The 21902-nt window shown below is 62.2% G+C and overlaps 2 protein-coding genes across 4 annotated transcripts in view; both read left to right on the forward strand.

Moving 5' to 3' along the window:
- Window positions 1–11870, forward strand: part of KDM2A (lysine demethylase 2A) — a 33732-nt gene extending 21862 nt beyond the window's left edge. The window contains exons 1-10 of one of the 2 annotated variants that reach the window (XM_030949481.1): window positions 2609–2803; window positions 4144–4227; window positions 5830–6096; window positions 6218–6349; window positions 6428–6517; window positions 7113–7825; window positions 8787–8950; window positions 9200–9358; window positions 9454–9669; window positions 9771–11870. In XM_030949481.1, coding sequence (XP_030805341.1) covers window positions 5893–6096; window positions 6218–6349; window positions 6428–6517; window positions 7113–7825; window positions 8787–8950; window positions 9200–9358; window positions 9454–9669; window positions 9771–9952 — 1860 coding nt within the window. In that variant the 5' untranslated portion in view covers window positions 2609–2803; window positions 4144–4227; window positions 5830–5892 and the 3' untranslated portion in view covers window positions 9953–11870. Of the gene's footprint in view, window positions 1–2608; window positions 2804–4143; window positions 4228–5829; window positions 6097–6217; window positions 6350–6427; window positions 6518–7112; window positions 7826–8786; window positions 8951–9199; window positions 9359–9453; window positions 9670–9770 lie in introns of those variants that run through there. The other variant, XM_030949480.1, reaches the window with a different exon arrangement.
- Window positions 11871–14242: 2372 nt separating this feature from the next.
- Window positions 14243–21179, forward strand: GRK2 (G protein-coupled receptor kinase 2). 2 transcript variants are annotated; one of them, XM_030949308.1, is made up of 21 exons: window positions 14243–14398; window positions 15190–15266; window positions 15812–15885; window positions 16113–16214; window positions 16420–16494; window positions 16946–17007; window positions 17202–17253; window positions 17382–17473; window positions 17656–17755; window positions 17835–17913; window positions 17999–18129; window positions 18411–18505; window positions 18583–18690; window positions 18775–18841; window positions 18980–19080; window positions 19172–19238; window positions 19325–19420; window positions 19507–19669; window positions 19749–19885; window positions 19958–20071; window positions 20296–21179. In XM_030949308.1, the coding sequence occupies exons 1-21, from the start codon at window positions 14286–14288 to the stop codon at window positions 20455–20457; spliced, it is 2067 nt and encodes a 688-aa protein (XP_030805168.1). In that variant the 5' UTR covers window positions 14243–14285; the 3' UTR covers window positions 20458–21179. The 2 variants fall into 2 exon arrangements, with proteins under 2 accessions (XP_030805168.1, XP_030805169.1); XM_030949309.1 differs by having other exon boundaries at window positions 19961–20071.
- The last annotated feature ends 723 nt before the right edge of the window (window positions 21180–21902 follow it).

Consider the following 21902-nt stretch of genomic DNA (forward strand, 5'->3'; position numbering starts at 1 on the left):
TGCTGTTGGTGATCTGTACAGCTGCTTGCCTGTACCATCCAGATACAGCCATGCATGTGTCTTTGTCTTTGCCATTGTTTTTATTTCCAAGTGCTGTCTCCTGATGGTTTTTTGGGAGATGTTTGGATAATTCCAGAGCTCTGCTGTTCTTGGAGCAGAGGGTGCAGCTCTGGGGTCTTGGCTGAAAGAGTCTAGGTGCTGTCAGGGGCTGCATTTCTGGTTTTCTGTGGCTTTTCAGGCATCCTGTGCGTGCTGTGACCTTTGAGAATGTGACGTGTGTGTTTCTGAGCCCTGTATGGTGCTCTGGAGGAACCTGAGCTGGGGGCTCTGTGTTTCACCCTTGGGCTGATGAAAGGAGGCTGGTGTTGGGCGTTTTAAAGGCAGAGCCTTAAAGGCTGTTGGTGTTCAGTTGGAGTTTGAGACCTGATCAAAGAATCTGTTAATGTTTTGGAGGTAGTAAAGATGTGCCTGTGGTTTTGGTGTGACCAGGCCCCTGTGTCCAGTTGGACCTTGCAGATGAGCTGTGGATGACAGCCTTTGTGGTCCCAGACAACTTCCCTGAGGATTTACTCCTTAAAGCTGGCTGTCCTTGGAGGTTTGGAAGTATCCTGAGCTGCAGGACTCTGTCCCTCAGGACCAGCATCCTCAAGGCATCAAGGTCCTTAGTTACAGCCTCCAGTGGCTGGGGAAAGTGGGACAAGTTTGGCCAACCACAGCAAAGCTCTACTTTCAAAACCCATTTTCCATTGAGGTGATGGAAGTGGCCAGTAGAAGTTGGCTTCTAAAGCCTGGGAAGGGCTTAAGACATTTCTAGCTAAAACTTCTAGCTGGGGCCACCAATCTGCAGCAGATACTTTTGCCCTTGTGTCACCAGGTAAGGTCATTGATGGAGCTGGGATCTGGCCAAGCTGGGAAAGCTGCACTTTGGTCTGTGCTCCCCACGGTCAGAACGTGGCGTTTTCTCATGCAGACTTGCAGGCGTGCCACCCTGATCAGCCCATCCAGTGCCACCCTCTGCTATCCAGTGTCCCCAGGCACTCCAGGAGCAGGAAAATGCTGCCTTTCCCCACAACCTCTTGTGTGGTGATCAGGATTTCAGGGTGTCTGTGTGTTGGGTCACGTGGAGAAATATGTGTCCTGTCATGAGTTCAGCCTGGAGCATCACTTGGTGGGATGTGACGCTTTGGATGTGACAGTGTTGTGCTTTCAGCTCTGTGGCAGGAATTGTCTGAAAATTCTGAGCATGATGGAGGTCATTGGAAGGATCACTGACAAAGAGGGAATTTCTGAGAGGTCCTGTTGTATTTTGACTGCTTCCATCCATGATTTCTGATCTGTCTTTGGTGGTTTCCATGACTGGTTTTGACAGGAGGATGGTCATGAGGCAGCTGACAGCGGGTCTAAAGCCAGGCCCCTGTGTCCTGGCATAAACAGGTTATATCTGTGCTGTACATGGAGCTGTTGGAGCACCAAGGATTGTGGAAACAAGATAACCTCTCCCTGAAGTGCTGGTCCTGTCTCCAGGACCTCATCTCAAAACCTCTGGTGTCGTATTGGTCACTATCTGACTGGGCAATGGGCAGAGAGAGAATTTGGTGAGGAATGAGGATGGAATCCTCAGGGATGGGTGAGGAAGTTCAGGGTGTCCTGTGAGCTGTGCCAGGCAGGTCTCCCATGGTGGGATGGAAGCACTGGTCGCCTCCTGCCTGCGGGTCGGAGAGAGCCTATGCCGGGGACCCGAGAGTGTCACTGGTTGCACAGTTGGTGACAGTCCCGGAGCCAGGTCAGCATGTGACTGACTGACTGACTGCCTTCCTGGGAACGCAAAGCTGGAGTTGCCTGCAGATGCTTTGGATGCATCAGAAGTGGGAGCAGCCACTGCTCCCCTGTGCTGTTTGGCGTTATTTCTGGAGTTTCCTCCATTTTAATTGCGGTGTATATCTGGGGGGGCGTTTCGGGGGGCTGGGATTGCTTGGGGACACCTTGATCGCCCGGAATGAATCTGTCCCCCTCTAGCGGTTTGGTCCTGGGTGCCTTTGGGAATGTGGCTGTTCCCAAACTTGGCTGGCGGGATGTTTGTCCCTCCAGGTCGGGAGTGCGGGGGTGCAGACCCTGGGGGGAGCTGCAAGGGGATTGACCCTTGCCTGCATTCCAAAGCCCCGCTCGCTCCAGCGGGGTCTCCCAGATCCCAAACCCGCCTCGGAACAGACAAAACAAAGGCGCCGGGCAGGCTGGGCCTGAGCGGGACGGGGTAAGGGCTCTCCACCACGCTCTGCCCGGCCCCGAGGAGCCCGGCCCCGGCCTCTCGGATTGCGGCGGCGGAGGGAGGGAGGGATCCCGGGGAGGCCGGTGGGCAGCGCCGCCCGGACCCTGCGCCAATCCCCGCCGTCCCGGCCCCTCCCGGCGCTGCAGCAGCGCGGCTCTGCCCTCCGCTTCCTCGCTCCCTTTTTCTCTTCTGCCATCTTCCCGTTGCAAAGCATTGCTGGGAACCGCATGTGGGTGACGCAGCAGCATTGTCTCCGGCTCAGGAAGCTGCCGCCGCCGCTGCCCAAGGGCTCGGGAGGAGCACGCGGCCGCCAGTGCGGCTGCTGGGGGCGGGGAGGAGCCGGGGGCGCTCGGGGCGGGGGGCGCAGCTGCTCCCCAGCCATGTCCCCGAACACCGGGGGTCCGGCCGGGGTCTGAGCCAGCCCCCGGACGTGTCCCGGGAGAAGGGAGGGCGCCCCAGCCCTCGCAGTGCGGGCACCGAAACAAAGAGGGCTCGGCAAACTTCACCCCAGAGTCTCGGCAGCTCCAGAGGCACAAGGTCAGGCAGCTGGCAACGCTCGTGGCGCGGGGAGGGGACGCGGAGACGCTCCGGTCCCGGACAGGGTGGGAGGGGACCGTGGGGGGACCCCTGCTTCCCCGGAGGGGTCCCTGGCCGGTGCTTGGGCTCACCTCTCCCGTTCCTGGGGCGCTCTCGCCGGCACCGCTGCCGAGGCGCTCCGGCCGTGTGAGCGCAGGGTCCCCTCTGCCGCGTCCCGCCGGCCACAGCGCCACGGGGCACAGGGGACCAGCGGCCTGTCGCCCACCCCGGCTCCGAGCCCGATGCAGCCGCAGGACCCGGGAGCCCCCGCGGTCCCTCGGCTCCGTGGCGAGCGGCCTGCCTGAGCCGCCTCCACCCCCGCCCCGTCCCCGGTGCCACGGGCAGGTGGACGCTGCGGTCCCACGATGTCCGTGGGGGAGCTCCGAGCCCTGACCTTTCCCTCGGCGTGTGCTCGTGGGGAGGCGGAAGGTCTGAAGGCGGCACGCTGCGCTGCCGGGGAGCCCAGGGGAGACTGCGGCTTCCTGCCTCCCCAGACACACGGAAAACGGGGCAGGGGGCACGCCGGGCACCCCCTGCCCTGGCCCTGCCCGGCAGCGGGAAGCACCGCCCGCCGGGATGCCGGCAGGAGGCTCCTGCCTGTGTAACCATGGCAACGTCAAGTAAATAAAGCACCTTTGCAACCAGCAAATTCGGTGGGGAGTGGATGTGGGGAGGGAGCCATGCTGGACGGTGCTGAAAGGACCAGGGTGAGCGTGGGAGCCCCATGCACCAGGAGCAGGGGACTGTCGTGCCGGAGGGCAGCGTGCCGGTCCGTGCCAGTCCGGTCGGTGCCGAGGGATCTTTCCCTCCAAGTCAAAGCCAAATCCCGAGGCAGTGCGGGGGAGCAGCTCTCAGCTACCGGCAGTTTGTGCCAGGCCACGGAGGGGGTGCTGGGGTATCACATCCTGCTGCTGCTGCTGCACCCTCCAGGCTGCCCTGTGCCTGGGGAGCAGCTGGGGGGGTAATGCTGCTGAATTGTCCCCCCAAAATCCCCCCAGATTGCCGAATCTTGGCGCTCTTCACTTCTACTGCCGCCCAGCGCAGGGCCTCGGGGCTGAAATGCAGTTGATGAAAGTGCTGGTGCAGATCGACTCGACAGAGCTTGTCTGTCTCATGTGGGGAGGAGGGATGGTTGCTGGCGGGCGTGGGGAGAGGAGGGCTCCTTCCCAGCCGCCTTTGAAGCATGCTGGCCTTGGCATCTGGTCAGAGCCTGCCTCGCTGGCGGGAGCTGTGTTTCCCTCTGCTCACACCTGTGCTTTTTGTCTCTCTGCTGTGTTCCCCCCCACTTCTCTCTCCATTAGCTGCTGTTGGAAGAATACGCAAACAGCGACCCCAAACTGGCACTTACAGGCGTCCCCATCGTCCAGTGGCCCAAGAGAGATAAGGTAGGAGCTGCAAGGAGGGGACCCAGACAAGTGTCACGTGTTGAGTCATTTGCCAGGCCTGGGGTGTGGTGGCACCGCTTCCATACCCGCCTTGGGAGCAGTGCCAAAGTGGGATGTGGGGTGCAGCCACCTCCACGGCACGGCGGGCAAACCCAGAGATCTCCCACTGTGCCGGTTATCCCAGCTCAGCTGATGGGTGGTAACCTGATCAGCCTTGGCTGCTCTGTGTTCTCCGGCCATTTGGTTGTGCTTGGTGAAGAGGGAGTCTTGTTGTGGGAGGAGGGGGTGATCCTGCTCTCCTAGGAGCTCTCTGGATTGATAGGGAGAACCCTGGATGGCCCGAGGAATGTTGTGTGTCAGGGAAGGCCTCGCTGTGGTAGGGGTGGGTGAGGGGTTGATGGTCAAGAGCAGTGCAGCCCCTCACTGTGAGGTGAATGTGTGCCTTGTGTCCCTGTTCTAGGATTGGGTCTTACTACCCAGCAAGGCAGCTCTTTCCTGGGAGTCTCTCCCTGGGGATAGCAGCCAGCTCTTCAGCAATGGGTCCTTTCCATGCATCCCTGCCTTTCCCTGTCCAGCTGTGCTCATAGCCCAGGGCCCACAGCTGAGTTGCAGTCTGGGCTGAGCTCGCTGGGCAGATGGAGGCACGGAGCAGCCGGACTTCCCCTCTGCAGGCTGCCTTCCTGTGGCCTGCCAGGATAGCTCCCAGAGGTCACTTCTTCCTTCCTGCCAGGAGATGGGCTCACAGGCAGGCTATGGGAAAAGCAGGACCCCATCACCCTGGGAAGGGTGGGTAACACCCCGTTAGGGAGTCTGGAGACAAATGAGTCTCTTGGATTGCCCTTTGGAGGTGCCTCTCTGCTTGCCTGCCCTACCCGGGGGATCCAGAGTGATCCTCGTGTAACACAAGCATCTTGGGCAGCTTTTCTGGGAGAAGTGACCTGGAGATGTGTGCATGCTTTGGGTACAGCACTCAGAGGCTTGGCACATCCCCAACCCCATCCTTGGGAGCCTGCCCTTCCCCAAGCCCATCAGCTGTGGTGCACAGCCCAGCACGGCCAATCCCAGAAGGATGCTGCAGCCAGCAGATTTCCTGTCAGGGCTGATGGGATGCAGGGTGACAGCTGGAGAGCTGTGCTGTCCTACCTGCACTGTAAACAAGGAGGGTGTGGGTGTTCCCAGTGTGCCTTGAGCTCAGGAAAGAGTGACCAGAGCTGTGCCCTTGTGCAGTTGGCAGAGTGACACAGAGAGGACAGCTTGGGTGGACCTTGTCATTCCTTGCTTTGGTAGGAAAACATGGATGCTGTGGGATGCTTTTGGGACTCAGCAGCCCTTTCCAGACCCATTTGAGCGCTAGCAGGGGGTGAGAGGAAGGGGAGCTCTGGGTGTGGGGTGGTGTGAGGGGTTAGGGAGTGTGCTCCAGGAGAAGTGGCAGGTCAGCACTGATCCAGGCACCTTTGGCTGTGGAGCGCTGAGGGAGCAGAGCCGCTCTCTGGCACAGTATCCGCAGTGGTAGTGCAGGATCCAGGGATCAGAGCCTTCCAGATCCCAGTGGAACGCAGCGCTCCCCTCTTCTCACCCAGTTCCCTCTCTCCCTGTCGCCAGCTAAAGCTCCAGGCCCGGCTGCGGGTGCGCCTGCCCACCATCCCCATCACCAAGCCGCACACCATGAAGCCAGCACCGCGCCCCACTCCCGTCAGGTCCACGGTGTCTCCCATCGTGTCGGGCGCCCGGCGGAGGCGGGTGCGGTGCCGGAAATGCAAGGCCTGCATGCAGGGCGAGTGTGGCATGTGCCACTACTGCAGGGACATGAAGAAGTTTGGCGGGCCTGGCCGCATGAAGCAGTCCTGTGTCCTCCGGCAGTGCTTGGCGGTGAGTCCCAGTTGGATTCCTGAGGGATAGCTGGTTGCTTCTCCATGGTTCAGGTCATAGGGAAGGAAAGGAGGAAGGCTGTCCCACCATGCCCTGGTGTCAGCCCTGCTTTCCTTTGTAGCCCAGGTTGCCTCACTCGGTCACGTGTGCACTTTGCGGGGAGGTGGATCAGAACGAGGACTCGCAGGACTTTGAGAAGAAGCTCATGGAGTGCTGTGTCTGCAATGAGATCGTTCACCCTGGCTGTCTGCAGGTGAGCAGGGCACATGCTGGACAAAGGAGGGCTCTGCTGTGGGGCTGGGCTGCTGCTGACCCCCTCCTCTCATTGCAGATGGATGGGGAAGGGCTGCTCAATGATGAGCTCCCCAACTGCTGGGAGTGCCCCAAGTGCTACCAGGGTGATGACGCAGAGAAGGGCCAGGTAAGGAGCAAGGCAAGGATCTGTGTCCTCCACCCCTCCCACTGCATCCTGCCAGGGATGTATTCAACCAGCATGGGCTGGGGGGCAGTGATCAGTCAGAATGAGAATCATAGGGGTGCAGCACTTGAGGGCCTGGGCACATCCTGCTGCGATGCGATCCTGTGATATCCCACTGTAAGAGACACTGGACTGTTAGGCACAGAGTGGAAGCCACCCCCAACCTCAAAGGACACCCCTTTTGAGAAGGGGTTAGGAAAATGCTTGTTGCTGGTGTGGGTGGACTCTGGTCCTCGTGGTACTTAGATGAGCTGTGGGGAAGAAATTACTTACTGTGAGGGTGGTGAAACCCTGCAGAGATTTACCAAAGAAGCTATGGATGCCCCATCCCTGGAAGTGTTCAAGGCCAGGTTGGATTGGGCTTGGAGCAACCTGATCTAGTGGAAGGTGTCCCTACCTACCCCAGATCATTTTGTGATTTCACTGGGCACTGCTGGTGCAGATTCTCCCAGCACTGTGGTGTTTCCCTGGGGAAGAAGAGAAGGAAAAGCTTTCCCCAGACCTCATCCCCGCTAACCAGCCGCCCCCATTCCCGCAGAAGCGGAAGGTGGAGGAGAGCGATGACGACACGGCACAAGCCAAGGTGCTGCGGCCCCTGCGGAGCTGCGAGGAGCCCCTGACCCCCCCGCCCAACTCGCCCACCCCGATGCTGCAGCTGATCCACGACCCCGCGTCCCCCCGCGGAGGGGTGACCCGCTCGTCCCCGGGCGCCGGGCCCAGCGAGCACCACAGCGCCAGCCGGGACGAACGCTTCAAGCGCCGGCAGCTGCTGCGGCTCCAGGCCACAGAGAGAACCATGGTGCGGGAGAAGGAGAACAACCCCAGCGGCAAGAAGGAGCTGTCAGAGGTGGAGAAGGCCAAGCTGCACGGCTCCTACCTCACCGTGACGCTCCAGCGCCCCACCAAAGATGTCCACGGCACTTCGATTGTCCCCAAGCTCCAAGCCATCACGGCCTCCTCGGCCAACCTGCAGCACTCTCCGCGCGTGGTCGTGCGCCACGCGCCTGCCAGGATGCCCCTGCGGAGCGGGGGCGACGACGAGGCGGCCGCCGAGGAAGAGGAGGAGGAAGAGGAGGAGGAGGATGAGAACGCGGAGGAGGGGGGGGCGGCCCGGCTGAACGGGCGTGGGGGCCGGGCGCAGGAGGGCGAGGAGAGCTGCGTGCAGCGCGAGGTCTGGATGTCCGTGTTCCGCTACCTCACCCGCAGGGAGCTCTGCGAGTGCATGCGGGTGTGCAAGACCTGGTACAAGTGGTGAGTGTGGGGACACGTCCTGGGGCTGGGGCTACGTCTGTGGCGGACACCCAGAGGCAGCAGGGGGAAGGATGTCACCTCAGTGCCCTCCTGTCACTCCCCAGAGCCAGGCAGTGTCATTGTAGCCAGCCCACTGCCTCTGCCATGTGTGTACCCATCTCTGTTGTTGCCTTCTGCCTTCCTCTTGTCCCCTCAGCTGTCCCCTGCTGTGTCCTTGTGAGGTGCCAATGCCCTTGCCTCGCCCATCACGCTGATGGTGCTTGCCCTTCCTGGCCTCCCTTGCTGCCTGGCCTCCCAGCAGGCAGGGAAGGCAGGCTGAGGCGGGATGGCTTTGCTGGCTGGAAACGCCTCGGGGGACAGCAGGCCCAAAGAAGACAATGCTGGCACCAGGACAGCTGTGCATGGAGGGCTTGGGAGCAGACAAGAATGGAAACTGGGAGGTTTCTAACAGCTGAGCAGCAGGGATTGCCTGCTTTGATCAGCAGCTGGTGGCAGTGGTGTGGTGGAGGAGTGTCCCCTCGCCTGCACCTTCAGGGACTCAGCTAAGCTGCCATAGGGTCCTGGCTGTCCACAAACTCCCATGGGAGAGGAAGAGTTTGCTCCTGGCAAAGGAGTGAGCTCTGCTGGGGCTGTGGGGTGGGACACGCAGTGTTTTGCCTGCTGGGAGTAAGGATCCTTAAGATCAGGAGAAACACCCACATGGGGGCAAGCAAGCCTGCAGCTGCAACTTGGAGTTTTATTTTGGGGCAGTAAAACCCTGCTGGGGCTGCACTGGGTGGCCCGACACCTTCAGCAGCCTCCCATGTTTGGGGAAACCCATGGGAACGAAGAGGAACAACCTTGTTCTGTGGCTGGGGCCACGCCAGGGCTGGGCTCCTTCCGGAAGCCAGGCAACCTGCTGGCTGTCTGTTATCCCATGGGACTCTTGGGACTCAACTTTCAGCTTCGTCCTTGTCCCCAGGTGCTGTGACAAGAGATTGTGGACGAAGATAGACTTGAGCAGGTGCAAGTCCATCACCCCGCAGGCGCTGAGCGGCATCATCAAAAGGCAGCCGGTCAGCCTTGACCTCAGCTGGACCAATATCTCAAAAAAACAGCTTACATGGCTCGTCAACAGGCTGCCAGGTGAGTGTGGGCTGGGGAGGGGTCCCATCCTCTGCCACCAGCCTGCTCCAAGGCTTCTTGAGGGCTGGGTCATGGGGAGAGACACCCTGCAAGCCTGAGAACTCCTGGCTGCCTGGGTCCCATCACCCAGCAAGTGTCCCACCCCAGGCAGGGAGGGGACCTGCGTCCTCATGTGCCTGGAAAAATGATGGTGGAGATCTGGGAGCTTACCAAACCCGTCTGACTCGTTACCTGCCTCCCTTCTGCCAGGCCTGAAAGACCTCATCCTAGCGGGCTGTTCCTGGTCTGCGGTCTGTGCCCTCAGTACCTCCAGCTGCCCCCTTCTCAGGACCCTCGATCTTCGGTGGGCAGTAGGAATCAAGGACCCTCAGATCCGGGACTTACTCACGCCTCCAACAGACAAACCCAGTAAGCTGCTGCTGCTGCCCTGGGGCTGCCTGGGCTGGGCAAGGTGAGGTCCCCAGGGCAGTCTGTCCACTCTGGTTCTCCTTCTGCCTGTGCAGGTCAGGACAATCGCAGCAAACTCCGCAACATGATCGACTTCCGGCTCGCCGGGCTGGACATCACGGACGCCACGCTGCGCCTGATCATCCGCCATATGCCCCTGCTCTCCCGCCTCGACCTCAGCCACTGCAACCACCTCACGGACCAGTCGGCCAACCTCCTCACCGCCGTGGGCTCCTCCACACGCAACTCCCTCACCGAGCTCAACATGGCAGGTGCGTGCCCTGCTCCAGGTGCCCCCTGGGTTTCCCATTCCTCCTCATGGTGCTGTTGCTGGAGGCGTCCCCCTCACGCTCCCTGTGCTCTCTGCCCGCAGGCTGCAATAAGCTGACGGACCAGGCCTTGCTGTACCTGCGCCGCATCTCCAACGTCACCCTCATCGACCTGCGGGGTTGCAAACAGATCACCCGCAAAGCCTGTGAGCACTTCATCTCGGACCTGTCCATCAACAGCCTCTACTGCCTGTCCGATGAGAAGCTGATCCAAAAAATCAGCTAGAGACCCTCCCCGGGGCAGACTGAGGAGAAGGAAAAGAGCCCATCCCGCCCCTCTCGGAGAGCCCCTCCTCCACCTCCCCCCTTGCCCTGCGTGTCCTGCCGCTGCCTCCCACCTGACTCGGCAGGCAGGGCCGGCGCTGGCCTCGCTCCGCTGTCCTTCCTCCTCCTCCTTCCCCGGGACTTCTGCCGAGGAAGATGTCCCACCAGGCTGGCCAGTACCAGAGGAGGAACGGGCACATGGCAGGGAGCCTCGGCCTGGAGGCTGGCCGCTCCCGAGGCGGGGGCTGTGACAGAGGCCTCTGTGCAGAGAAATGGGGCACCCTCTCCCCCCAGCTTTCCCCCTCATCCCCGTCGTCTCCTTGCCTTGAAACACTTGTTACTTCCCCGGTAGCACAAAGCTTGAGGGTCGAGGTCTCTCCGAGGAAGCGGGAGCAGAGCCAGAACACCCCGTCCCCCTCTGTGCCGCCACCAGCTCGGCACTTCCCTGCGCTCTTCCCCCCTTTTCCCTTTCCCTTCGCCTTCCCCTCGACTGGCTGCAGGGACTGCTATCCATGCCCTTCCTCCTCCCACACATCCGGGCGGTTCTTGGAGCGCCCAGGGCAGGAGCCCCGTGGCCGGGGATGTCCCGGGAGCAGGGGCTGGGGGATAACTCGTCTGTCCGAGGGGATGGAGCCGGGGAGAAACCCACAGGTACACCAGAGCTCAGGGAGGACTCGGGAAGCATCAGCCAGGGGTGAGTGAGCGCGGGGCGGGGACAGGAGCTGCCTCCTCTTCCTGCCCAGCTGCCGGCACCACGAAGCACTCTGGGGCCGGAGGGGCGAGGGCTGCTCCGCGGCCTGGGACCGAACTGGCATCGTCCTCTCCTTCCCCCCCCACCCCCTTTTCGCTGCCGATTTTCCTTTGCAATGAATGGTTGGTCCAAAGAACCTCTCTCTAGGGCAGCAGAGAGCTTTTTGCACTTTAAAAAAAAACAACAACAAAAAAAAAGACAAAAAAACAAAACAACAAAAAAAAAAGACAAGAAAAAAAAAAAAAAAAAAGGTTGGAATCTTCTTTTTCTGGGTCACTATTTTATTTCCCTCCCTGTCCTGCCTGTGCCTGGACGCTCCCCCTCTCTGTCCCCCCGGTGTCAGCACCCTGCTCTCTCCCTGGCAGCGTACCGATAGCACAATCCGGGGTGTCCCCTCCGTGCCACCACCGGTCCCCAGCCCCGCAGGGGTCCCCGGGGGGCAGCCCGCACCCCCCCTGCTGCTTCAGAAGCAATAAAGGAGGAGAGGCGGCCCGCGGGGTCTGTCCCCGCAGGGGGACACCAGGGGACAATCCCGCAGTGCCTGTGACAAGGGGCAGTGCGGCCGAAGCGGAGCCGGCGGGCTCGGAGCAGGAAACCCCCCCAGGCGAGAGGAGGAGCCTTCGGCCTCGGCCGCTCTCGGCGGTGGCTCCCGGGAAAAGACATCGGAAGAATTAAAGCTTTTCTTTTTCCTTTGGATTCCTTTTGAGTTTTGCAACGCGAAAGAAGAATTTCCAGAGCTGGGGTTGAGAGGGGCGAGGTGCTCCCTCCTCCGCGGGGACAGCACCCCCTTCCCGCCGTGTCCCCGCCCTCCAGCCGCAGAGACTCCGGCGTGCGACCCTCCTCACCACCCCGGCGTGGTGCAAATCCACGAGGAAGAAAAAAAGAGAATTATATATAATAAAAATCACTTAGTGATTTAAAACCAACCCAGCCTGCTCCCTAAAGACAACTCCTGCAAGCAAAGTCACTTGTTTAAGGGTTTGGTTGTGGTTTTGTTTTGTTTCGATCCCCCCTTCCCTCCCTTCCTCCTTCCCTCCCTTCCCCGGAGAAATATTGTAAATATCTATTTTTTTGTTGGCGATTTAGAGTCCATCTCTGATGTTTGTGCTTTAAAATTAAATGTAAGCATTAAGGGTAAAAGCAAACAAAGTCTTGCACTCTCTCAGCTGGGGATTGGGGTTCTTGGCTGGGGCAGAGGGAGGGCACCTACTTGGCAAGTGGGTTTGGTTTTCTTTATTTTTCCTTTTTTATTATTTTTTCCCCTTTTTTTTTTTTTTTTTTATTTGGGGGGTTTTTGCTTCCTGAGCCTTCTCCCATGCTGGATTTTTAGAGAGGCTCTTTGTTCATGCCATATTAGCACCAGGCTGGGCAAGCTGTTGTTGTGTGGGGAGGGAAAACCCCAACCTCCCACGGGAAATATTTTTGTTTCTTGGGGGTGAATTTTTGGAATTAAAAAAAAAAGACTGAAAAAAAAAAAAAGACCAACTAAAATCCATGAGTGTGAGCTCTGCCCGTTTGTCTGTGAGGGAAGTGGAGGGGACAGGCCAGGGCTGGGACCTCCTGTGCCCCCCTGTCCCCAACACTGTGGCTTCTCAGCTGTTCGAGAAGAAACTGGAGCACTGTCGGTGGTGGCAGTTGTCCCGGTGTCACCACTGTCTCCTGGCGGGTGGTGGCAGCTGTCCCTGTGTCCCATCACCTCCTGCCAGGGCCACAGGGCCTCCAGAGGCCTGTGGGGTTCTTGCCCTCCACATCCCTTGGGAAACCTGTCCTCTCCCAGTGGATTCCTGGGCCACCAGGGTGATATTTAGTGTCCCCCACCCTGCGGGGATGTCACAGTCCAGGTCCCCGCAGCGGCTGGGCTGTGACATTTGCATGGCGAGGCACACAGCAGGTGACATCATCCTCCACAGGTGGCTGAGGCCACTGTCACCCTCCCCGTGCCCTGGTCCCCAAGTGCCACCACGTGCCTACCCCAGTGATGCAGCAGAGCCAAGTGAATCTCAGCGCCCCGACCGCCTGCCTGTCCCCTCCAGGTGTCCCCTCGTGGCCCTGGGGACAGGGACCCTGCACACAGCGTCACGCATGGCACATGTGGTCGCACGCACATGTGGTGTGGAATGACACGAGGTCATGCACGCACAGAGCCACTGTCACACACACCCATGGCATCTCTCAAACAGTGTCACACACACAATGGTGGTGTCACACCCCTAGGCTGGCACACACTCAGCTGGTGGCACACGGGCATCTAGTGCCATGCATCCTGTGTCACACCCAGTGTCACACACATACACTCAGTGTCACACACATACACCCAGTGTCACACACATACACCCAGTGTCACACGTACACCCAGTGTCACACACACACTCAGTGTCACACACACCCAGTGTCACACACACACACCCAGTGTCACACACACACCCAGTGTCACACACACACACCCGGTGTCACACATGTACACCCAGTGTCACACACACACACCCAGTGTCACACACACTCAGTGTCACACAGGTACACCCAGTGCACACACACACACCCAGTGTCACACACACACACCCGGTGTCACACATGTACACCCAGTGTCACACACACACACCCAGTGTCACACACACTCAGTGTCACACAGGTACACCCAGTGCACACACACACACCCAGTGTCACACACATACACCCAGTGTCACACACAGACACCCAGTGTCATACACACACACCCAGTGTCACACACACACCAGTGTCACACAGGTACACCCAGTGCACACACACACACCCAGTGTCACACACATACACCCAGTGTCACACATACACATACACATACACCCAGTGTCACACACACACTCAGTGTCACACACATACACCCAGTGTCACACACACACACCCAGTGTCACACCCAGTGTCACACACATACACCCAGTGTCACACACACACCCCCAGTGTCACACATACACATACACATACACCCAGTGTCACACACACACACCCGGTGTCACACACATACACCCAGTATCACACACACACACCCAGTGTCACACCCAGTGTCACACACACACACCCGGTGTCACACACATACACCCAGTATCACACACACACACCCAGTGTCACACACGGTACACCCAGTGTCACACACACATACACTCAGTGTCACACACCCACACCCAGTGTCACACACCCACACCCACTGTTACACACCCACAGCCACTGTCACACACACACACACACACACACACACACGGCCAGTGCCACCGCCGGTGTCACGGTCCCTCCCGGGCGGGCGTGGCGGCGCTGCTGTCCCCGCCCAGCCCCGCTGTCCCCGCCCGCGCCCCGGTGCGGCCGCGCCCCGTTCCGCGCTCCGCTCCCGCCGCTCCGGGCGCTGCCGCCGCCCGCGTCCCGGGGCCGCCGAGCCCTCCCGGCCGCTCCCCGCTCCTCCGCCCGGCTCCTCTCCGGCCCCGTTCCGCTTCCGGGCGCGGTTCCGGTTCCGGGGCCGGCGGGTCGGGTCGGGCCGGGGCCGGTGCGGCGCCGGCGGCGGGGCCGGCGGCGCGGCACGATGGCGGACCTGGAGGCGGTGCTGGCGGACGTGAGTTACCTGATGGCCATGGAGAAGAGCCGCGCCGCGCCCGCCGCCCGCGCCAGCAAGAGGATCGTCCTGCCCGAGCCCAGGTGAGGCCCCGCCGCTGCCCCTCCGCTTGTCCGTCCGTCCGTCTGTCCGTCCACCACCCCCGGCCCCTCGGTCACCCCTTCCCGGTACCGCTCGCACGCGCCCGCGGGTCACGAACACCTCCCGCACACGTGTGTGCCGGTCACACCTGGCCTGACACACGGACATGGACACACGGACACGGACACACACGGATATGGACACACGGATATGGACACACGGATATGGACGCACAAGTGTCACGCCTGTTGCGCAGACAGACACACAGACATGGACACACACACACGGATATGGACACACAAGTGTCACGCCTGTTGCACAGACAGACACACGGACATGGGGACACACACACACACTTCCTGCCTGACACGGGGACGCACAAACACAGACACACGGACACACACACATCCTGCTGTCCCACCCAGCTGTGTGTCCCTTTGTGGCCGCCGTGTCACGCCCATGTGTACACACACACACACGCACCTGTACCCAGGTGTGCCCAGGGTCACGGTCCCCCCTCCCCGTGCCAGACCCCGGTGCCCTCCTGTGCCTTCGCTGCCAGGCACCTGTGAGGCTTTTTTGGGGGTGACACTCGTCCCCACTCTCCTTTGGGCCCCGGTGCGTGGGACACGCTGTGATCCTGGCACCCACAACGTGCCCCACTTGGGTGGGACACACAGGATGGCAGGACATGCGTGCCACCGGGGTTTGGGGACACGGGAGGAGCAGGAGAGGAGGGTGGGGAGCAGGGGTCCATCGGGGGCACGGCTGAGCCCCTCCGATGTGTCCCCAGCATCCGCAGCGTCATGCAGAAGTACCTGGAGGACCGGGGAGAGGTGACATTTGACAAGATCTTCGCGCAGAAGATCGGTGAGCTGGGGACACGGGGGCTATGGGGGACACGAGGGGACACCTGGACCAGCAGCCACAAGCCCAGGGCAAGCGTGGCTGGGCTGGGGGCGGCACTGGTGGCCACCATGACAGCGAGAGTGGCCACGGAGATGGCAGGGGGGTGTGGGGCCAGGCTGGGCAGGGGTGCCGGGGGGCTGCACCATGCTCCCCACGCTGTGTCCCCTGTCCTGTCACTTCCCCCCACGCCAGCACAAACCGTCCGGGGCAGGAAGCGCCTCTCACTTCCTCCTGCTGCTCCGGCGGTTTCCGGGCACGTCCGCCCTGCTCCGTGTGCCCGCCCGTGCCCCTGCCCCCACCGTGCCCCACGGCAGCCCCTCACTGCCCCGGGGGCTGCTCCCCACGCCAGCTGGGGCCCTGTCACCCTGTCACCCTGCCAGCTCCTCACCGGTCCCTGCTTGGCACTGGGGTGGCAGCAGGGCTGGGCAGGCCCAGGGGATGTCCCTGTGTCCCTTGGCCTGGCCCGGGGGGCTGTCACCTCTCACGCTGTGGCTCTGTCCCTGCAGGCTACCTGCTTTTCCGGGATTTCGCCTTCAACCAGGCCGAGGAGGCCAAGCCCCTGATGGAATTTTACGAGGAGGTGAGACGGGGGGACCCAGGGACAGCCCCCTGCGTGCACCAGCAGTGGGGTTGGTACCTCCAGGGCCCTCTTGCCAAGGGCACCACCCCAGGTGACGGTGCCCAGGGAGCTGGGAGACACTATCCGAGGGGATGGGATAACCCTTCCCATGGGACCTGGCACCCAGAGGGGCCACAATTCCCAGCGTTCCACGTGCCCCCGTGCCACTGGAGCTGTGCCCTCTCCAGATCAAGAAGTACGAGAAGCTGGACTCGGAGGAGGAGCGAGCCGCCTGCAGCCGCCACATCTTCGACCATTACATCATGAAGGAGCTGCTGGCCTGCTCCCACGTGAGTGCCCTGGGCAACAGGGTGGCAGGGGTGTCCCCACTGTGCCCACAGTGTCCTCAGGGGCAGCCCCACACCCCCCACAGGCTCCATCCCGGGAGCCACATCCCAGCCCTGTGGATGGGGGCTCCTCTGTGGATTCCTGGTGCAGCCCTGCATGGCCGCTGTCCCTTCTGCCCGAGGTGACACGGTCCTGTCCCCCTCACAGCCCTTCTCCAAGAGTGCCACGGAGCACGTCCAGAGCCGCCTGAGCAAGAAGCAGGTGCCCCCAGACCTCTTCCAGGTGGGCATCACCTGGGACAGGGAAGGGGTCCTTGCCACCTGTAACACTCGGAGGGTTAATCCTTAGAGGGGGCTGGGGGTGACAGGAGTCCCTGAAAGTGGGAGGGGGGTGTCCCAGGAGGAATGGGGACCCCAAGGGATGGTGAGAAGGTCCCCAGAATGTTGGGGGTGAGGGGGAATTGCTTGTAGTCCCCAAGGGGTGATGGGAGATTGGAGGCAGGAGGTAGCAGGGGGTCCTCACAGGGAGGTGATTGGGACCCTGGATGTCACCCTAGGGGTGCCCAGGGCTGGTGGTGTTGGGGTTCCCAGAGACTGAGGTGGCAGAAGCATCCCCAGGGGCCTGGAAGTGGCAGTGGGGGGGATGTGAAATCCCAGAGATGGAGGAGACCCCACGTAATGATGGGATCAGGGTGGCCCTGGGGACGCAACACTGAGCCCTGTGTCCTCCCCAGCCCTACATTGAGGAGATCTGCCAGAACCTGCGTGGGGGCATCTTCCAGAAATTCATTGAGAGGTGAGTTAGAAGGAAATTCCCATGCAGTGTCCCATCCCACTGTCTCCCAGTCCAGAGGGACCAGGAGTCCCCACACGGGGGACTTTCCCAAGTGTCCTGGGGGGTGCTCCCTGTCTCCAGACAAATCCAGGGAGTCTTTGAGGGCTGTGTTTCTCCGGGATCTCCACTCTTGCCCTCTCTGCTCTTCCTTGCAGTGACAAGTTCACGCGGTTCTGCCAGTGGAAGAACGTGGAGCTGAACATCCATGTGAGCAGGAACCCCTGCCCCTCACCTCCCAGGGAGCGGGATGTGCTTCCAGGGAGCCTCTGTGTCCCTCACCTGGGAAAACTGGGGCAGGCCTTGGTGTCCAGGCTCATGCCAAGTCTCCTCCTCAGCTCACCATGAACGACTTCAGCGTTCACCGAATCATCGGCCGCGGCGGCTTCGGGGAGGTCTACGGCTGCCGGAAAGCGGACACGGGCAAAATGTAACGGGAATGCCCCGGCACCCAGGGGCCCACTGGGGTTTGGGGTGCTGGGGGGGCCCAGTGGTGTTGCTGTGGTGACACATGTTGGGGGGCTGCAGGGATGTCACGGCTGTGGGCGGGAGCTGGGTGCTGGTGCTGCTGTGGGGACATGGTGGCCACAGGGACTCCGTGTCCCCCCCCAGGTACGCCATGAAGTGCTTGGACAAGAAACGCATCAAGATGAAACAGGGCGAGACGCTGGCCCTCAATGAGCGCATCATGCTGTCCCTCGTCAGCACTGGGGTGAGGGGACACGTGTGCTGGGCTGGGGACAGGGTGGCAGGGGACAGGGACGGGGAGGGTGACCCCGTGTCTCCACCAGGACTGCCCGTTCATCGTGTGCATGTCCTACGCCTTCCACACGCCCGACAAGCTCAGCTTCATCCTCGACCTCATGAACGGTGAGACCCCGGCCCTGAGCCACTCCCGGGGCACAGAGCCCCTGCCACAGCTGCTCCGGGTGACAGCCAGTCCCTGTCCCCACAGGGGGGGACCTGCACTATCACCTGTCCCAGCACGGCGTCTTCTCGGAGGCGGAGATGAGGTTCTACGCGGCCGAGATCATCCTGGGCCTGGAGCACATGCACAGCCGCTTCGTGGTGTACCGTGACCTCAAGGTGACCGTCCCCACCCGCAGGACATCCCCAGGACATCCCTTTGGAACCCCCTGCACCGCCCTGTGGGCACCCACAGTGTCACAAACCCTGCCCTCAGAATGCTGTGGGAGTGCCCAGAGGGCACCCTCAGCTCTAATGCACACCCCAACAGCAAAATCCATGGGTGCCCTGAGACTTTGGGGGCACTCAGAGACCCCCAAATCCCACAGAACCCCCCATGCTCACCACCCCGTACCCACGGGCCGCTCTGGGGCTCAGGGTGTCCCCCGGTGTCCCCACAGCCGGCAAACATCCTCCTGGACGAGTTCGGCCACGTCCGCATCTCCGACCTGGGCCTGGCCTGCGACTTTTCCAAGAAGAAGCCCCACGCCAGCGTGTGAGTGTGCCCACACCCCTGCCCGCCCTGCCCCCGCGCCCGGGGCGGCCCCTGACCCCCCTGTGCCCCCTCCCCAGGGGCACCCACGGGTACATGGCGCCGGAGGTGCTGCAGAAGGGGGTGGCCTACGACAGCAGCGCCGACTGGTTCTCACTGGGCTGCATGCTCTTCAAGCTGCTCCGGGGGTGAGTGTGGGCTCAGCTGGGCACAGCTGGATGCAGCTGGGCACAGCTGGGCGCTGCTGAGCCCCCTCTCCCTCCGCGCCACAGGCACAGCCCATTCCGGCAGCACAAGACGAAGGACAAGCACGAGATTGACCGGATGACCCTCACCATGGTGGGTGGGGGCTGTGGGCAGGACGTGGGAGGCACACAGGGGGTCAGGCACAGCCGGTCTTTGCCTGGAGCACGTGTCTGTGCCCAGCTGTGTGTCACCTGTCCCCGCTCAGCAGTGATCTCATGGAATCTCCCACAGGCCGTGGAGCTGCCGGACTCCTTCTCCCCGGAGCTGCGCTCCCTGCTCGAGGGGCTGCTGCAGCGGGATGTCAACCGGCGCCTGGGCTGCATGGGCCGAGGGTGAGTGTCCCCAAGGCCCCCAGGGCATGGGACAAGGTGTGCTGGCACAGTGTCCCTGCAGCCACGCTCACCCTCCCTCCTCCTTCCGCAGGGCGCAGGAGGTGAAGGAAGAGCCCTTCTTCAAGGGCCTGGACTGGCAGATGGTGTTCCTGCAGAAGGTGAGGGGTGTGTGCCTGTGGCTGGGGACAGGGACAAGGACACAGATGTGGGCAGCCCCCCCTCTGACCCCCGCTGCTGCCCGCAGTACCCGCCGCCCCTCGTCCCACCCCGCGGCGAGGTGAACGAGGCCGACGCCTTCGACATCGGCTCCTTTGACGAGGAGGACACCAAGGGCATCAAGGTACCGGGCACAGGGGCCGGGCTGGGGGTGTGGGGTGTCCCACAGCCCCTCACCCCGGCGTAACCCCAGCATCCCACCCTGCCCAGCTGCTGGAGAGCGACCAGGAGCTGTACCGCAACTTCCCGCTCACCATCTCGGAGCGCTGGCAGCAGGAGGTCACCGAGACCGTCTTCGATGCCGTCAACGCCGACACCGACAAGCTGGAGGCCCGCAAGAAGGCCAAGAACAAGCAGCTGGGCCACGAGGAGGGTGAGTGGGGCTGGGGACGCCCACCCTGACCCACCCCTGGGCACATCCCAGTGCTGATCCCGCCTGCCTGTGATCCCAGAGTACGCCATGGGCAAGGACTGCATCATGCACGGCTACATGGCCAAGCTGGGCAACCCCTTCCTGACGCAGTGGCAGCGCCGCTACTTCTACCTCTTCCCCAACCGCCTGGAGTGGCGCGGGGAGGGCGAGTCACCGGTAAGGGGGGCACGGCACCGGGGGGCAGGGCTGGGGGGCACCCGGGGGACCGGGCTGAGCCTGTCCCCCCAGCAGTCCCTGCTCACCATGGAGGAGATCGACTCGGTGGAGGAGACGCAGGTGAAGGAGCGCAAGTGCATCCTGCTCCGCATCCGTGGGGGCAAGCAGTTCGTGCTGCAGTGCGACGTGAGTGTCCCCCCTGTCCCCCTGCCTGCTGGCCACCTCCTGCTGCCTGCTAGCCACCCCCCTGCTGGCTACTAGCTGCCTCTTGCTGGCCATTTGCATGTTTAGTCCTTCAAGCTGTGCCAGGGCATCAATAATGAAAACACGGGGCAACCTCACAGCCCTGGCACCCTGGGGCAGCCCAGCCCTGCCCTGTTTCCCCTCCTGACCCATTTCCTGCCCCACAGAGCGACCCCGAGCTGGTGCAGTGGCGGAAGGAGCTGCGGGAGGCGCAGCGCCAGGCGCAGCAGCTGCTGCAGCGGGTGCCCCGCATGCAGAACAAGCCGCGCTCGCCCGTGGTGGAGCTCAGCAAAGTGCCGTTCATCCAGCGCTCCCACAACGGGCTCTGACCCCTCCCGGCGCCCCCTTCCCCCTTCCCACCCCACCTCTAATTTATTGGGTTGGGTTCCCGCGTGTCCCCCGCTCTCCGTGTGCCCGGGGGCTGGGGGGGACGCGCCCAGTGCCGGTGTCACCCGGGGGCACGGTGACGCCACGGGCACGCGGCCTGGCACCTTCTCCCCGGTGTGCCCCCCGGTCCTGCAGGAACTCTCCGGCTCAGATGAAGGCAGCCCCATCCCTCCCGCCCACTCCCCAGTGCCGCGTGTGCCAAAGGGGCCGGCGGGGTCCCCAGCCGGCATGTCCCCCCCTCCCTGCGTGGCTGTGCCCGTCCCGTGGGTGGCACCCCTCGTGTGCGTGTGTGGCTGTGTGTGAGTGAGTGTGTGCCCAGGGGGACCCCCTGTAAATACTGTGCCACGGGTCCCCTGCGCCCCCCGCTCTGCCACTGCCCCTCCTGCCCCTCTCCAGGGCACCCCCAGCCCCCTGCCCTCCCTCCTGAGGAGAAAGGAGCGGGTGGGACCCCCTTAAATCAGCCACGGGTGGGCACAGGGGTGCCCCCTGCCCCCCAGTCCCTGGCAGCATCTGTAAATATTAATCTCTGGTCGCTCTGCTCCCAGGGCTGGCGGAGCACCGGGCAGGGGGGGCACGGGGCAGGGCCGGGGCAGTGGGTGAGTGAGGTTTTCATGAGCAGAGATGTGAGAATGCCAAAAAAAAAAGAGTTTTTATAATAAAAAGATCGAAAAGCACCATCCAGATCCACCTCACTGCGGGGGTGGGGGAGAGATGGCTCCACGCCCGCTGAGGGTGGCATGGAGTCCTTGTCACCTCCTGTGGTGTGGGGGATTCCTGATTGTCCCCCTATGGACACACCAGCACTTTGGGGACATGCTGGAGCATCCCCAGACCCCACAGGATGGGGGTCCCAGGCCAGTGTGGGCTGCTGGAGGCTGTGTCCCCTGCTGCTCTGTCCCCAGGGATGATCTTGGCTGTCGCTTGTCACCAGGCAGTGCAGGTGCCACCTCTCCTGCCCACACCCTGCCTGCGGGCTGCGTGTCAGGGCGCAGCACAGCCGGGCTGGTGCTCCGGCATTCCTGGGGGTGGGATGGGATGGGATGGGATGGGATGGGATGGGATGGGATGGGATGGGATGGGATGGGATGGGATGGGATGGGATGGGATGGGATGCACGGCGGTCCTGAGCACCAGGTACCCCTCCTCTGATGTTATGATGTCAAAGGGGTCAGGGAGCCCCGGGGCTGCTCAGGGTGCCCAGCTGCAGATGCCGGGCACCGGCAGCCGCCGGTACCGGGGGTCAGCTGGGGGCCAGGGGGTCCCTGGTTGCAACCCCGATGGGAGAGTGTGAGAAGGTGCGGCCCCAGGCTGTGTCCGGTGCCGGTTCCAGTCGCATTCCCGGCGCTGCTGCAGTGGCGGTGCCCACAATCGCGGTTCCCGGTGCTGG

Source organism: Camarhynchus parvulus, chromosome 5 (assembly GCF_901933205.1).
Source record: "Camarhynchus parvulus chromosome 5, STF_HiC, whole genome shotgun sequence".
NCBI classification, from domain to species: domain Eukaryota; kingdom Metazoa; phylum Chordata; class Aves; order Passeriformes; family Thraupidae; genus Camarhynchus; species Camarhynchus parvulus.

Excerpts from the sequence above, each read along its gene's own strand:
- GRK2 (XM_030949308.1), top strand. The coding sequence starts at position 14,286 with ATGGCGGACCTGGAGGCGGTGCTGGCGGACGTGAGTTACCTGATGGCC. Across the intron at positions 16,495-16,945 it reads TGCCCCCAGACCTCTTCCAG|CCCTACATTGAGGAGATCTG; the intron begins GTGGGCATCACC and ends TGTCCTCCCCAG. Across the intron at positions 19,239-19,324 it reads AGATGGTGTTCCTGCAGAAG|TACCCGCCGCCCCTCGTCCC; the intron begins GTGAGGGGTGTG and ends TGCTGCCCGCAG.